At 38.8% G+C, this 15,528-nt stretch overlaps 1 protein-coding gene across 1 annotated transcript in view; it reads left to right on the top strand.

The window, feature by feature from the left end:
• The window catches only part of LOC131329174 (sugar transport protein 5-like), a 31,028-nt gene extending 15,814 nt beyond the window's left edge, over nt 1-15,214 (top strand). Inside the window, exon 4 of the mRNA XM_058362255.1 lies at nt 14,632-15,214. Within this exon, the coding sequence (XP_058218238.1) occupies nt 14,632-15,069 (438 nt within the window). The 3' untranslated portion in view covers nt 15,070-15,214. The remainder of the gene's footprint in view (nt 1-14,631) is intronic.
• The last annotated feature ends 314 nt before the right edge of the window (nt 15,215-15,528 follow it).

Here is a 15,528-nt window from a genome sequence, read left to right as displayed (position 1 = left end):
CGTTGATTGCACGAATGAACTGGTGAGATTGAGCGGAGCCGTGAATGTAATCCACATTAATGTAATGAAAGTGAAGGACCAACGACAATGATGGAATGCCCCGAATAATCGACCAACGATGGAACGCCCCGAATAATCGACCCGTTTGCCAAGCTGAGTCTCACGAAATCTTCCCTCTTTTCCTTGAATCAATTAGAAAACGACTTGTAAACTTTATTATGACCATCCTTGATTGGTTGTCCACGGATTCCATTAATAAGAATTGCATCCACGGCTTGTACTGGTAAATAGTTTTTGAAATGAGAGAGGTAAATAGTTGATATATGTACATCTAATTGATACATACAAATAAAATAAAAATTCTAAATAATGAATTGGATTCACAAGAGAAGCCATGCTTTGTCAAGATGGTTGTCTCACCTACCTCTCCAATGGAAGCATGAGTTCAAGTCCCACAGAGACGCGACTGGTGTCCAGGGTTATAGATAACCTCTGAACTCCTTGTATACTAACTACTAACTCCCCCTGATCCGATGTATAAAGATGACCAAAAAGAAATATTGAATTTGCAGCGGAGCTATCTATAACACCACTCCAAACCCGAAAATTTCTCCATTTCATCCTCCAAATCCGATAGCTAATTAATAGGGGTTTGGACTCCAATCAAGACAGTTGAAGACGAGGTGGAGCAGACCAGATTAATTTTTATCCCTAGTTAATAGACTCCCACGTAAGTATTTTTTGACAAATCGTCACCATAACATGTTGAGTCCTACTTTCTGCACCAAATCTTGACGACTAAACAGAGCCATAGTGGTGTCAATACTCCGTATTATTTTTTATTGGGGTCATTAGGGAACAAGTAAAAGTTTTTAATATAGCACAAAAGTTTTTATGAAACGTTGAAGATTTGTTGTCAATTATAAGATAATCATTAACTCATTTCTTTATACTCCCAAACACTACGATCTCATCCACTATCGGTATTCGCACTGCACAGAGGAATGAGACAAGGTGATCGTCTGTCCCCTTTTGTTTTTAGTGTGGTGCCAAGGGACTTACAAAATGTTTGAACGAGTTAGAACGCATCAAAGTTACCATTAAACAATTATTTCCTATCTGCAATTTGAAGATGGCACTGTGATTTTTTATGACACTGATTTTTTGTAGGGGAGTGATTTTCACACTTATTTTTTTTATATTCACACTCTCTTTCATGTTTTTTTTTTTTGAACTGCACACTCCCTTTCATGTTTTTTAGTGTTGAAAGTGTATGTATTTTGTTTGCTAAGTGACAAAAAAAAAGAAAAAAAAAGTGTTGATATAAAAAAAAGGGAGTGTAAAAATCAATTTCCCTTATTAGTAACAGTGATGAGTCAGGGGTGTCTAACATGAAAAGGATATTGAGATGTTTTGGATGAGGACCAAATGGAGGTGCATGCTTGCTTCGTTCAATCCGATATAAGGAATAACGCCCCAAGCGTATGATTTAATACGTCAGTTGAAGCATAATAATCCGGAAGATCGGGATCGTACCCACGGGAATAATTAATACGGCTTTGTTGAATTTGTAGATGTAAGCACGGGTTTTCAGCTTTTAGACAGCCAACTTGGTTTTACGTTTGTAGTGGAAAGTAAAAGGCACTAAATTGAAAAACGAATAAACTAAGATAAAAAGCAGGTTAGGTCTAGGAATTATTAGCACTCACGACTCGAGTTAAACTACATTTCTCACCCAATTACGCAGTTCAGGATACACAATTAAGGTCCCCAGCCCGGAAAATAAGATAGTTCGATTACCAAGCTAGCTCTAAAATTTATTTAGCAAATGCCTCGTGCGACAGAACTCCAAGCATCATGTGTGGTAAGTAGGCGATGCTCTAACCTACACATGATCAATGAGATTAACACCTTAGCGATTTGACAAATAAACCCGAACCCCACATCGATTCTCGAACCAAAGGTTTAAACTTGATGGTGAAAAACACAATTCTACTTGAGCCATGAGATGCTAATCACCACATGACCTAACCTTGGAAAACTACTCACACATATCTATTGAGATAAGAGCAAGTAAAAATCTACTTAGCATAATTGAAATAACAACACTGAAGAAAATTAGATTAAACGATAGATCGAGAGATTCGCTACAACTTTAATGGAAATGACAATATCAAAAACTAATTAATTAAGACAGAAATTTAAAGATTCAAAGCTGAAAATTGAAGAATAATCAAGAACAATTCAAAATCTAGATCTAGATCTAAAAATGATGCAATCAAATCTATTCTATTTTTTTGTACAAAGTGACATCATGGCTTTTATATCCTCCAAGTACGTGCACAGAATATTCTCCAAGATGCTCCAAAGACGCCCTCCTAAAGCCCTCGGCATCGATGGAGAAATGCTTAAGGCTGCTGCTAAAGGTCTCGGCATCGATGTAACATTTAGCTTCCCATCGATCCATCGATGCCGAGATAGGTAGGGAACTGGTCACTAAGTACTTCGGCATCGATGGGAAGCTAAATGTTACATCGATGCCGAAGTGCTGGAGTGACTCCAGCAATTGGTCTTGCTCGCTACTTTGCCTTGCCTTGCCTTGCGAGCCGTCGGGTCACCTTCATCTCTTGACATGCCTTGGGCCTTAAAAACACCTGTTAATAGGCAAATTCCTACAAAACAAGGTTACGCTACCTCACGAGCAAAAGCAATTAAAAATCACTAAATTAACGAAAGAAATAACTAAAACTAGACAACTAGCGCATCCTTAATTGTATTATCGGGTGCTTATCAGACCCCCCAACTTAAGATTTGCTAGTCCCCAACAAATAAAGAACGGAAAATTTGAAAACTAACATCTTTGCAATCCATTCCGCTATCATAACTTAGAACATGCTTAACATTGTAAATTAACAAAAGTTCAACCAATCCGGCTTTTTATTTTATTTCTACAATTCACAATTCCAGCATCCAACTAAACAGGCCAAGTATGAAGCAAGTCTAAGAGCAAGTATAAAAAGGTTCGTGTCCTCGAACACGAGAAGGATACGGGACACAAAACTTGCGAATTCAAACTAAACCATATCCACCGACGAAGAAGTGTTTTATAAACAGGTAACAGCGAACAAGAAATACTATGCCTTAAACAACGAAAACACTTTATTTAACTGAAATGAAAACTAATAGATTAAATTTGGATAACGAAAGCATGTCATGCAACTAATTATACAAATATCAAATAATCAAACATTAAGGAATTCATGCGCACAAAAGATCCACTAAGGTCTTTGTAAGCTTGTAATGACCTTGGTTACAAAGGGAAGGGACTACAAAAAGTGTAGCGGCCATATGCTAGCATGGTTCATCTACTCTTGGCTACTACCGACCTTAAACTACCCAAGACATGACCACACGCCGGCCAAGCACCAAATAAAGATATGAAGAAGAAATAAAGAAAAACTATGAGATAAGGCCTACTAAAACTACTACCACTGACTACATCACACCTAGTCGCTATCTTCATCTGACTTCTCATAGTATTGAGCCTCGAGCTCTCCCTTTCCATCGGATTCTTTCTCTTATCAAAGTATTAATTCTGTAGCGAGAGAGATATTAGAGCTAATTTTGTGGCTTTTTGGAGAGGGAGATGAAAATTTGGGGCTTTCGCTTTTGTAGTGAGAGAGAAAAGATAGGAAATCATGTATCAATTCTGTATCTTTTTGCATTCCAACAACTTCTATCACATTTACACCACCCCCAAATCTCCTTGAATCATTGAAAACCATTTTCACGCAACCCTCCAAACATCCGGTTGCCTAAGTTAAAGCAAAGAACGGGAAACAAACCAGGATGCAAAATAGGACTATGTGACACATATGTGGTATGATCATGCAAAGAATGTCTTGTATCCTTTCTTAAGTGCGCCTTGGATTCCAAAATGATTGAAAATCGACATTCAAACACAATTAGAGATGGACATGCGATTATTCTCCTAACTACAAGCATTTTTATTGAATGATAGGGATATGGGTAAAAGCTTGCTCAAAAACTTACTGAACACCTAAACCGTTCAATTTTCAACTATACATGCAAATTGAGAAGCACAAAATTTCTTAGAATTGCTACAAACTCTTGCCAACTAACAATTATTGAGCATGCAACAAGTCATAAAAAGAACAAAAAAAACGTGACAAAAGGGAAGAATTTGCAACTAAAAAGCTTTTATTAATTTTTGAAAATTTTCATTTTCTCATTTTTTTGGATTTTCAATTTTTATTGTTTTTTGGAATTTTTCAAAATTTTCACCAAATCAAACAAATAGCATATAAGCTAACCCCTCCCCCCAACTTAAAGCGGTGCTATGTCCTCATAGCATTAAGAACAAGACGAAGAGAGAAAGAGTGTGTGAATGTACCGTCCAAGGGGAATGTCAATCCCTAAATACCTCGACCAAGTTGAAGGATTTCATGCCAATGCCTTGCTCCAGCCAGAGTAGATGCTCCCAGGGTTTACTCCTTCGGTTCTGCCAACTCGGAACCATAGCTAGTCACACTGGGCCATTACCAAAGCTTTGTTGGACTAACAACCGCGGCACGTAGCCGCACTCATGCTTAGGGCTCCTGCACGCCTCACTCACCCCGGCTTTAGACCCAAACTACCAAGGCTGATGTGGTAGCATATAAACCCTGCAGAAGATTTAAGAGGACGACTTTTCACAAAACAATTGACATTAATAACACCGGCCCGTGTTATCCGGCTTCCTAACAAAACAAAAGTAAAAAGACAGAAGGTAAATAAAAAACTAAGAAAACACACAAAACAATTAAAAACATGCAAAACAGAATGAAATGCAATGCACCACCCGATCATCACGCGATCAACCGAGTCATACTTTTCTTCCCGTCTCTTACCGGTGGGATAAAAAATGGGTGGTTATACTAGACCGTCGAAAATTTGTTATGCTAGCTCCCGTAATAAAATTTATCGCTTGACCTCGCCAAACAACTAAGTTCAGCGTCCTCTAGGATCAAAACAAAGTAAGATACAATACAACCTAGCATGCACTCCAGGCAATATTAAACCTCACGCACAGACCTAAGTTGCCTCCGATTAGGGGTAATCGCGGAGAGCATGGATCATTAACGATAAACTATTACCAAGAAAGACTAACGAAAGCCCTTTTTATACTAACACATTAGTGAAATCTTTTGCATGTGAGGTGTCTCCAAGATTTTATTCAAAACAAATAAAAAAATAACATGACAAAACAAAACATGCATACCAAACAAAATATGGCAAAACAAGAAGGAAAAACAAATATGTACAATATATACAATTTAATATTAGAACTCGGAGTGTCAAAGTCACAGCTAGACTCCGCCAAACAATGAAGTCCAGCGTCCCCTAAGATCGTAACCAGGCAAGCAACAAGATAGAGCCAAGTGCGTTAGCATGGGAATATCAAGGCTTAACCTATGGATCTATACCGCCCCCGTTGGGGCTAATCTGGAAGACGTGAGTGTTTTACTGTAAATTACTCCTATCAGAAAAGCTAATTAAAGCCCTATGTCACTGATATTAAATGATTTGCTCTTCGAACCGGAGCTGGGCATACGATCCTTCTTTTAGTAGCGGCGTGCGAAGCTACATATACCCAAGTCAATGGTGGGTACCCCCTACACAGGGGCCGGGTCCGACAAACAGTTAAGTTCAGCGGTTACGTTTTAGCTCCCCGTGCAAATATAGTGAAGACAAGCTAGATCAACAGATCGACCGTATAAACTGGATCGATAAACTCCTCATTTGGTTCTCCAACCTCAAAAATACCAAGAAATGGATTAAGTTTTTGACCATTTACTTTAAAAGATTTACTATTAATTGGATTCAAAACATCAACAGCACCATGAGGATAAACATGTTTAACAACATACGGGCCAGCCCAACGAGAACGTAATTTACCAGGAAACAAATGAAGCTTAGAATTACATAAGAGTATCTTATGACCAACCTCAAAGTCTTTCCGGTGAATTCGTTTGTCATGGTGAGTCTTGACTTTTGCTTTGTATATGACGGTGTTGTCATAAGCATCTCTTCGAATCTCTTCAAGCTTGTTGAGTTGGAGCCTTCTGTGTGCCCCAGCGGCCGGTAAACGATAATTCAGTGTCTTGATTGGCCAATATGCTTTGTGCTCAAGCTCTACCGGAAGATGGCATGCTTTTCCAAAAACCAAACGATACGGCAAAGCTCCCAAGATGGTCTTGTATGCTGTGCGATAAGCCCATAGTGCATCGATCAAACGAAGACTCCAATCTTTACGGTTTGGATTCATCGTTTTTTCCAAGATATGCTTAATTTCCCTATTTGCTAGTTCTGCTTGCCCATTCGTTTGAGGATGATAAACGGTGGAGACCTTATGAGTGATATCATACTTCTTCATCAAGGCCTCAAAGATGCGACTGCAAAAGTGGGTGCCTTGGTCGCTGATGATAGCTCTTGGCATTCCGAAGCGTGACAAAATATTATCTTTAAGGAACTCCACCACCATCTTAGCATCATTGGTACGCGTTGCAATTGCTTCAACCCATTTTGATACATAATCAACCGCCAACAGGATGTACAAATTCTCGAAAGAAACAGGAAACGGTCCCATGAAGTCAACGCCCCAACAACCAAAAATCTCGACTTTCACTTGCCCCTTCAGAACTTTCGCTTATCGACGTATGCCGTTTGGTTTGTGCAATGCTCCGGGAACGTTTTTAAGGTGTATGATGGGGATTTTTAGTGACATGATCGAGAAGATTGTAGAGGTTTTCATGGATGATTTCCCTATTTTTGGTGACTCATTCGAAGCTTGCTTGTCCAATTTAGAGAAAGTTCTGACATGATGTGAGGAAAAAATTTTGGTGCTAAACTGGGAGAAATGTCATTTCATGGTTACTCAAGGTATCGTTTTGGGCCACATTGTATCGTCAAAGGGAATTGAGGTGGATAAGGCCAAGGTTGATTTAATTGGGAATCTCCCTACTCCAAAGTGTGTCAAAGACATCCGTTCTTTCTTGGGGCATGCTGGGTTTTATTGACGTTTCATAAAGGATTTTAGTGCTATTTCTCAACCCTTGTGCCATCTTCTCGCCAAGGATGTACCGTTTGAGTGGTCTCCCGCATGTGAGCAAGCATTTGTCAAGTTGAAAGATAATCTTACTTCTCCTCCTATCGTGCAACCACCCGATTGGAGAATCGGGCTCACCCATTTACTATCGGCGATGGGATAAATGATCCCAACATCCAAGAGCTTCAAAACTTCAGCACGAACTACATCCTTCATAATAGGGTTCAGGCGGCGTTGGGGTTGGCGAGACGGCTTGACATTATCCTCCAAAGCAATATGGTGAGAGCAAAGAGTAGCATCAATTCCTTTGATATCCGCAATGGTCCATCCTATAGCCTTCATGTGTCTCCTTAATAAATTAATCAACTTCATCTGTCGGAGATTCCTAAGAGAGGAGGAAATAACCTTAGGATAGGTCTCATTGTCTCTAAGGAAAGCATACTTCAAAGTGTCGGGCATGGGCTTCAACTCCAACTTCGGTGGCTCAACACTAGATGGAAGAACCTTTTTCTCGGTTGGTGGTAGCTCCTCAAACTCTTCAAACTTTGGAGTCCAAGAATTCATAGCGCAATCTTCATCTTCCTCATCAATCAATGAACACAAATAACTCACTTCAGAAGACTCGAGAAATTCGACCTCATCAGCTGTAAGAGCATCTTCCAAAGGATCACTATAGAGTAGCTCGTCCACGTGTTCTTCTATAAGAGTATCAAAAAGGCTCATTTCATTCACGTTCTCGTCATCTCGCATTTGACTGCCCACATTAAAAATATTGATCTCCATCTTCATGGTACCGAAGGTCATATTGAGAAGTCCATTTCAACAGTTGATAACTGCATCTGCCATGGCTAAGAAGGGTCTTCCAAGAATCACTGGAGTAGAAGTAGTAGAAGAGTTGGTCGGATTTGTATCGAGAATCACAAAATCCACCGGATAGACAAACTGATCAACTTGGACTAGAACATCTTCCACTACCCCTCTTGGTACATGAACACTTCGATATGCTAATTGGAGGGTAACACGAGTAGGTTTCATCTCCCCCAACCCAAGTTCTTGATAAACAGAGTATGGAAGTAGATTAACGCTAGCACCAAGATCAAGTAAGGCTTGTTCAATACGCTTCCCTCCAATTGTGACAGCGATAGTAGGGCTCCCGGGATCCTTGTACTTAGGCGCGATATTCGTTTGAATGATAGAACTCACTTGCTCAGTAAGGAATATCTTCTTTTGAACATTAAGCTTGCGCTTTCGAGTACACAAATCCTTAAGAAACTTGGCATATGAGGGAATTTGCTTGACTGCATCCATGAAAGGAATGTTGATCTTCACTTGATTGAATAATTCATGCAACTCCGCATTGTAATTTGATTTCGCCAAAGCCTTCAAACCATTAGGATACGGAGCCGATGTTGGAATAACTTGAGGTTCCAATACACTTTCCTTTTTCTTGCCTTTGTCCTTTCCTTCTTCTTCAAGAGTCTCCTTGCTTGTTTCCTTGGGAGATTCCCCAAGGGTTGGAATTGAGCGTTTGATAGGCGAGGGTAACAAGGTAGGTTCCAGAGGCATCACCACTTGATTATCCACCATCTTGCCACTTTGAAGAGAAATAATAGCCTTTGCTTGCTCGGGGAAAGTCACCGAAGAGCTAGCAAAGTGAAGACCTTGAGAAGATGGATTAGAATGCGGTTACGGATTAGGTTAAGTAGAAAACTTCCCCTTCTCTTGTTGTAACAAACCCACCATAGTTGTCAACTTTCCCAACTGGTTTCTGATATCATTCATCATCTGAGTTTGTTGCTCATTAATGGCAGTTTGACCTTGCAAGAGAGCGCTGAATTGATCTTCCCAAGAACGCTTTGGTGGTTGTTGGTGGATTGGGCAGGTGGCTGTTGAAATTGATTTGCATGTGGGAACGGAGCAGAGGGAGCAAAACCAGGCGGACCTTGAGCTTGAGGGAAACGAAAAGCATCCTGAGGTTGTTTCCAAGGTAATTGAGAAGTGGGGGATGGAACTTGAGAAGAACTCCCTTCATTAGATTGATTCCAATGGAGAGCTGGATGTTGCCTTGTCCCCGGATTATAAGATTGAGAATAAGGGTCAAAACGTTGCACTGCATGTACTTTTTCTGGAGCAATTCCATTAATCACATTCTTAAGAGTAGGAATGTTGGGTCACGCTTCGGTAGAATGGCCCACAATCTTGCAAATAACACAAACTTCCTCCACTTGGCGCACTGTTTTTACTTCTTGAGATTGAGCACTCTTTAATTCCAACTTATCAAGTTTCCGAGCAATCTCCTCCAATCGAGTTTCAAAAGCTGTATGCTCCGCAAAAAAGAATTTTCCTAAATCAGTAGGACCTTGATTGTACATCGCTCCATCTCCTGGATCTGCAAATTGTCAAGACTGGGTCTTCGCATCTAGTGACTCATAGTAATCCCAAGTATTCTCCGGTGTCTTCCCCATAAAATCACCTCTACCCATAGTATCCAAAAGCTGTTTACTCTCTTGGGAACATCCTGTGTAGAAATAGTTGACTCTGAGATATAACAGAAGGTTATGATGAGGAACCGACATAAACAAGTCCTTGTGTCGCTCCCAATACTTGTGGTAAGTCTCTCCATTCCTTTGCTTGAAATATTGAATCTGATCGATAAGTAACTTTGTCCTGCTGGCTGGAAAGAATTTGGTGGTGAAAGCTTCCTGGACTTCTCCCCAGTTACGCAAAGATCGAGGCTTCAAAGAATTGAACCACTGTGTTTCGCCTTATCTTTAAGAGTGAATGGGAACAACTTTAGGCGGGCTTGATTAAGCTGCCCCGGAACTGTAACGAAAGAATGTAGAATATTCTCAAATTTCTGAATATGCAAATAAGGATCTCCAATTCTCGCCCCCGAAATTCTGAAATTATCCGAAGATACTCAGCTTTGAATTCAAACGCATTCCCAACGGTCGGAGTTGGAATAACGATAGGAGATACTTGAGGAGCCCGTTCTGGATTCAGATAATCACGTAGAGTACGAACTGGAACTTCTTCTGCCATTGGGCCTTTGCGAATGCGATTTAATTTGTGAGGCAGAGAGTGGGCATGATACGCCCTGGCATGCTACGAATTCTTGGCGGCAAAGAAAAACGATGAAGCCGATTGGAAATTGGGCTCTGATAAACAGTCATAAACAAAGACAAATACTAACTAACTACCAACAAACTACCAGACTAGAGTGGCTATGACGCCACCTCATCTCAACAAACAGAATATGCGAGTGGTTATGCCACAACCTCGGCTAAGCAATGCAATCAAATTTAAGCTAACTAACTAAATTAACTAACTACACTAACTAAGAATAAACTCGATATTTAGCCTGGCTTCGTTACACCTCAAGTTTGTTATGAAACCAAGTTAGAGGTATCCACCAAACTAAATATGAACTACTAATACATAAACTACTAAACTACTACTACTAGACGAAAGCGGGATACTTACAATGGTTTGTCGAACCTCCAAGAAAGCCATAATAAGAAATCCCCGGGAACGGAGCCAAAAATGCTTCGTTCAATCCGATATAAGGAATAACGCCCCGAGCGTAGGGCTTAATACGTCAGTTGAAGCATAATAATCCAGAAGACTGGGATCGTACCCACAAGAATAATTAATACGGCTTTGCTGGATTTGTAGATGTAAGCACAGGTTTTCAACTTTTAGACAGCCAACTTGGTTTTACGTTTGTAATGGAAAGTAAAAGGGACTAAATTGAAAAGCGAATAATTTAAGATAAAAAGTAGGTTAGGTCTAGGAATTACTAGCATTATGACTCGAGTTAAACTACATTTCTCACCCAATTATGCAGTTCAGGATACACAATTAAGGTCCCTAACCCGAAAAATAAGATGGTTTGATTACCAAGCTAGCTTTAGAATTTATTTAGCAAATGCCTCGTGCGACAGAGTTCCAAGCATCATGTGTGGTAAGTAGGCGATACTCTTACCTACACATGATCAAGGAGATTAACACCTTAGCGATTTGACAAATAAATCCGAATCCCACATCGATTCTCGAACCAAAGGTTTAAACTTTATGATGAAAAACGCAATTCTACTTGAGCCATGAGGTGCTAATCACCCCATGACCTAACCTTGGAAAACTAATCACACATATCTATTGAAATAAGAGCAAGCAAAAATCTATTTAGCATAATTGAAATAACAACACAAGAAGAAAATAAGATTAAACGATTGATCGAGGGATTTGCTACAACTTTAATGAAAACGACAATATCAAAAACTAATTAATTAAGACATAAAATTTAAAGATTCAAAGTTGGAAATTGAAGAACAACCAAGAACAATTCACAATTTAGATCTAGATCTAAAAATGATGCAATCAAATCTATTCTACTTTTTTTGTACAAAGTGACATCATGGCTTTTATATCCTCCAAGTACGCGCATAGAATATTCTCCAAGATGCTCCAAAGACGCCCTTCTAAAGCCCTCAGCATCGATGGAGAAATGCTTAAAGCTGCTGCTAAAGGTCTCGGCATCGATGTAACATTTAACTTCCCATCGATGCCGAGATAGGTAAGGAACTGGTCACTAAGTACTTCGGCATCGATGGGAAACTAAATGTTACATCGATGCCGAAGTGCTGAACTCCAGCAATTGGTCTTGCTTGCTGCTTTGCCTTGCCTTGCGAGCCGTCGGGTCACCTTCATCTCTTGACATGCCTTTGGCCCTAAAAACATCTGTTAACAGGCATATTCCTACAAAACAAGGTTACGCTACCTCACGAGCAAAAGCAATTAAAAACCACTAAATTAACGAAAGAAATAACTAAAACTAGACAACTAGCGCACCCTTAATTGTATTATCGGGTGCTTATCAATGCTAATAACATTCTTGGTCCTCCCAATTATGTTTGGATGAATTTTTAAGAAATTTTTTATAAAAATAATAATTGAAAATAGAAGTAATTAGTATAGTTTGAGTTGAAATTTTTTTTTCAAAAAGGGAAACGAACAAGGCATAGTGTCTAAAACTGCCGATTGGATCTAATCCCACCGAAGAATCTCTACTTGGCAACAATCATTGAGAGGTTAAAGAAGAAGCCATCACACCGGAAGTCTGGAAGAGAAGATTCCTATCCATAGGAGCCGGAGGTAGACTTTAAATCAGCATTGAGCAGCCTACCTACGTTATACTATTACTACAAGAAAAATGAAAATTAGTGACGAAAAAGTGGCGACGAAATTTAATTTTGTCACTAAATGAGTATATTTGGCGACGAAAAAATAAATTCGTCACTATTTTGATAACTTTCGTGACGAAATAATTTCGTCACCAATTATGCCTGTTTAGCGACGAAAAAAATATTTTTGTCACTAAAGGTACCCATTTGGCGATAAAATACATTTTTCGTCGCTGAAAGCTTAAAAAAGGTGACAAAATTATTTTTTGTCGCCAAAGATAATCATTTGGTGACAAAATATATATTTCGTCACCAAATGTGAGCAATTTAGTAACGAAATATTTTTTTCGTCGCCAAATGCTTAACTTTGGTGACGAAAAATAATTTCGTCACCATTTTAACGCTTTCAGCGACAAAACATATATTTCGTTGTCAAATGGGTACCTTTCGTGACGAAATTTATGAATTGCGCTTTATCACTAAATGTATTTCGGACATAACTCTTTACTAAAATCTCCGATTAAGATAATTCAAATTGGGTTTGAACAATAACTCAATTGCCTACAACTTTCATGTTTATCAAAATTGCTAATTTTAATGTTTAAAGGTCCAAAATTACATTCGAAATATATTTTCATGTTAAACATATGTGTTATATATTAGATATTTCAAATATTTACTGAGAAGTGTGTGTAGTGCAGTTGGTTGGAGTTTGCGCGAAAAACTCAAGGGACTCGGGTTCGAAACCCAGCAGGAGCAAGAAAGATGGATTTCTTTTCCCATATGAAAACATCTTTCGCAACGAAAAATTTCGTCACCGATTTCTTATATTAGTGACAAAAAATTTCGTCATCGATGTGACCCATCGGTGACGAATTTTTTCGTCGTCAAAAAGCACAATAAATGAGGAAAAAAATTTCGTCACTAATTATTCACTTTTTGATGACGAAATATTTCGTCATTAAAAGGCACTATAGGTGACGAAAAATAGATTTCGTCACCAGATAGGAATCCTCGACAACCTTTAGTCGACAAATTTTTTTTTGTCACCTATATTATTTGTGACGAAAAACATGCAATTTGTGACGATTTTCATTCGTCACCCAATTGAATTTTTCTTGTAGTGTATATGTTCCTTTTCGAGGTGTCAATTATATTTATAGTTGTCAGTAGACTAGAAAGAATCCAATTAGGACAATTCCTTTGGGGAGACTGAAGAGAAGAGAAAATTGCATCTTGTTAGACGGGATGAGATCTCAAAAGTAAAAAAGTTTCGGGGTTGGGTTAAGAAGCTTCTTATTCAGAATTTCGCACTATTAGCTGGCTCCATTCAGTTGTCGGATATGTTGTATATGAAATCGATTTCCAGGAAAAGTGAAGTGAGGTGAAGCAAAGGAAGATGAAATTTATTTTCCTCTGTGTGTTCTTTTAACGAGAAATGTTGCAGACTTGCAGGGGTGGTGGAGATTTGGAAATAAGAAAAAAAAAAAAAAAACTCATTTTTGGGGGTGATCTTTATGAAGTACTCCTATCGCATGGGTACTGTGATGACAGATGGGATGAGTTCTGTTATCTATGGACCGGCGTCTAAGAAAGTACGGTTTGGTTTTGTTTGGTTTGGTTTTGTATTTGTATTTGTATTTGTGAGGCCCAATCCAATACTGTCTTTTAGTTGGGTCTTGACATTTTCCCATACCCACGCCTAGTCAAGTAAGAGCTTTTAGCTGTTCCTTTGTGAAATCTCAGCCCTACTCCAAAGTTTCAGTCAAGAAACCAAGGTCCTAAAGAGCCGGTGGACTTGACGTACGTACCCAAGCCAAATGGCCCAACTCTATCCATGTCTAATTTGACCAAGTCAAGTCTAAATTAGGTTGACCTTAATTTCCACTAGTTTTTTTTTGTTCTTGTCAAATTAAGGAGGTGCTTGGACTAATTAAGTAAATTAAACATTAAGATAATAGATATCATTTGTTCTTAGGGTAATTCTAAAAACTTCTTTTCAAAATATTTAGGACCAGTCATTTCTTTTGACGAGAGGAATCGAAAAGTAAAAACAAATATATTGAAAATTTGGAAAAGTTCAGAAATTAAAGACAAAATATAAAACAATATTGATTTCCGTTATTGAACTCTTTTTAGTGTTTTGTGATTTTATTAACTCAAAATTAACAAAAGTTAAAATGTGGCAGATGTAAGACTCAAAAACTAATTAATTTTGAAGATCAAAGGCCCCCCAATTTTGCATAACTAGTTGACTAGATTTAACTAAAGATAGAGCCGGTTTTTATAGCCTTGACCTTGTACTAATGGCCTTCTTATGGCGGCAAATTTTTGAATCAGGTCTCGGTGGCTTGCGTGCTAGCGGCGGTCATGGGTTTGTCTGACACAAACCATATCTCTAAAGGCTATGGCATACTCGTGCTCATCCTAATGTGCTTGTACGTTACCGGTTTTGGCTGTTCATGGGGAACCCTTACCTGGCTCATTCCAAGTGAAATATTCCCATTGAAAATCCGAACTACAGGGCAAAGCATTAGCATCGCGATCAACTTCGCCACCACCTTCGTATTGTCTCAAACATTCCTGACAATGCTTTGCCACTTCAAGTTCGCCACTTTTCTCTTCTATGCTGGCTGGATTTTTGTGATGACCATTTTTATTATGTTTTTCCTGCCAGAGACCAAAGGGATTCCCCTAAATTCAATGTACGTAGTTTGGGAGGGGCATTGGTACTGGGGTAGATTTGTTAAGGCTCAGTCTTCTAGTGTCATACCGTAATGAAGTATGCACTTAAATTGGTGGAAATAACAGGATTTTGGCATCAATTTTGGTATATGTAAATCATTCTACACAAACCATTGTGACTGTATTGATTGTCCATTGTGTGATCTATATTCGGCAATTTACTCGCTTGATGATCAAATTTTGCGGCAAATCATGTGAGCAACGACTCATAATTTGTTAAGTGTATGACTTTTCAGATCAGAGATTTAGCCCGGTAGACTTGGGATATCCATGATGGCATAGTCAAAAATGAATAATTGAAAGTTGCCATATCAGCTTTTAATTATCCATCAGCTTTTGATTATCCATTTAAAAGATTGTGAAAGTTAGCAAAGTAAAGATCCACAATGGCATAATCAAAATTGGATAACAAAAACTTGCCATATCCCCTTTTCAATTTTGCCCTTTTGAAGAATTACACCTTCAATAATTCACATCCCAAATAATTCACAC

Source organism: Rhododendron vialii, chromosome 6a (assembly GCF_030253575.1).
Source record: "Rhododendron vialii isolate Sample 1 chromosome 6a, ASM3025357v1".
Taxonomy (NCBI): domain Eukaryota; kingdom Viridiplantae; phylum Streptophyta; class Magnoliopsida; order Ericales; family Ericaceae; genus Rhododendron; species Rhododendron vialii.
The sequence above is the reverse complement of the archived record's forward strand: the minus strand, read 5'-3'. Positions and strand labels throughout refer to the sequence as shown.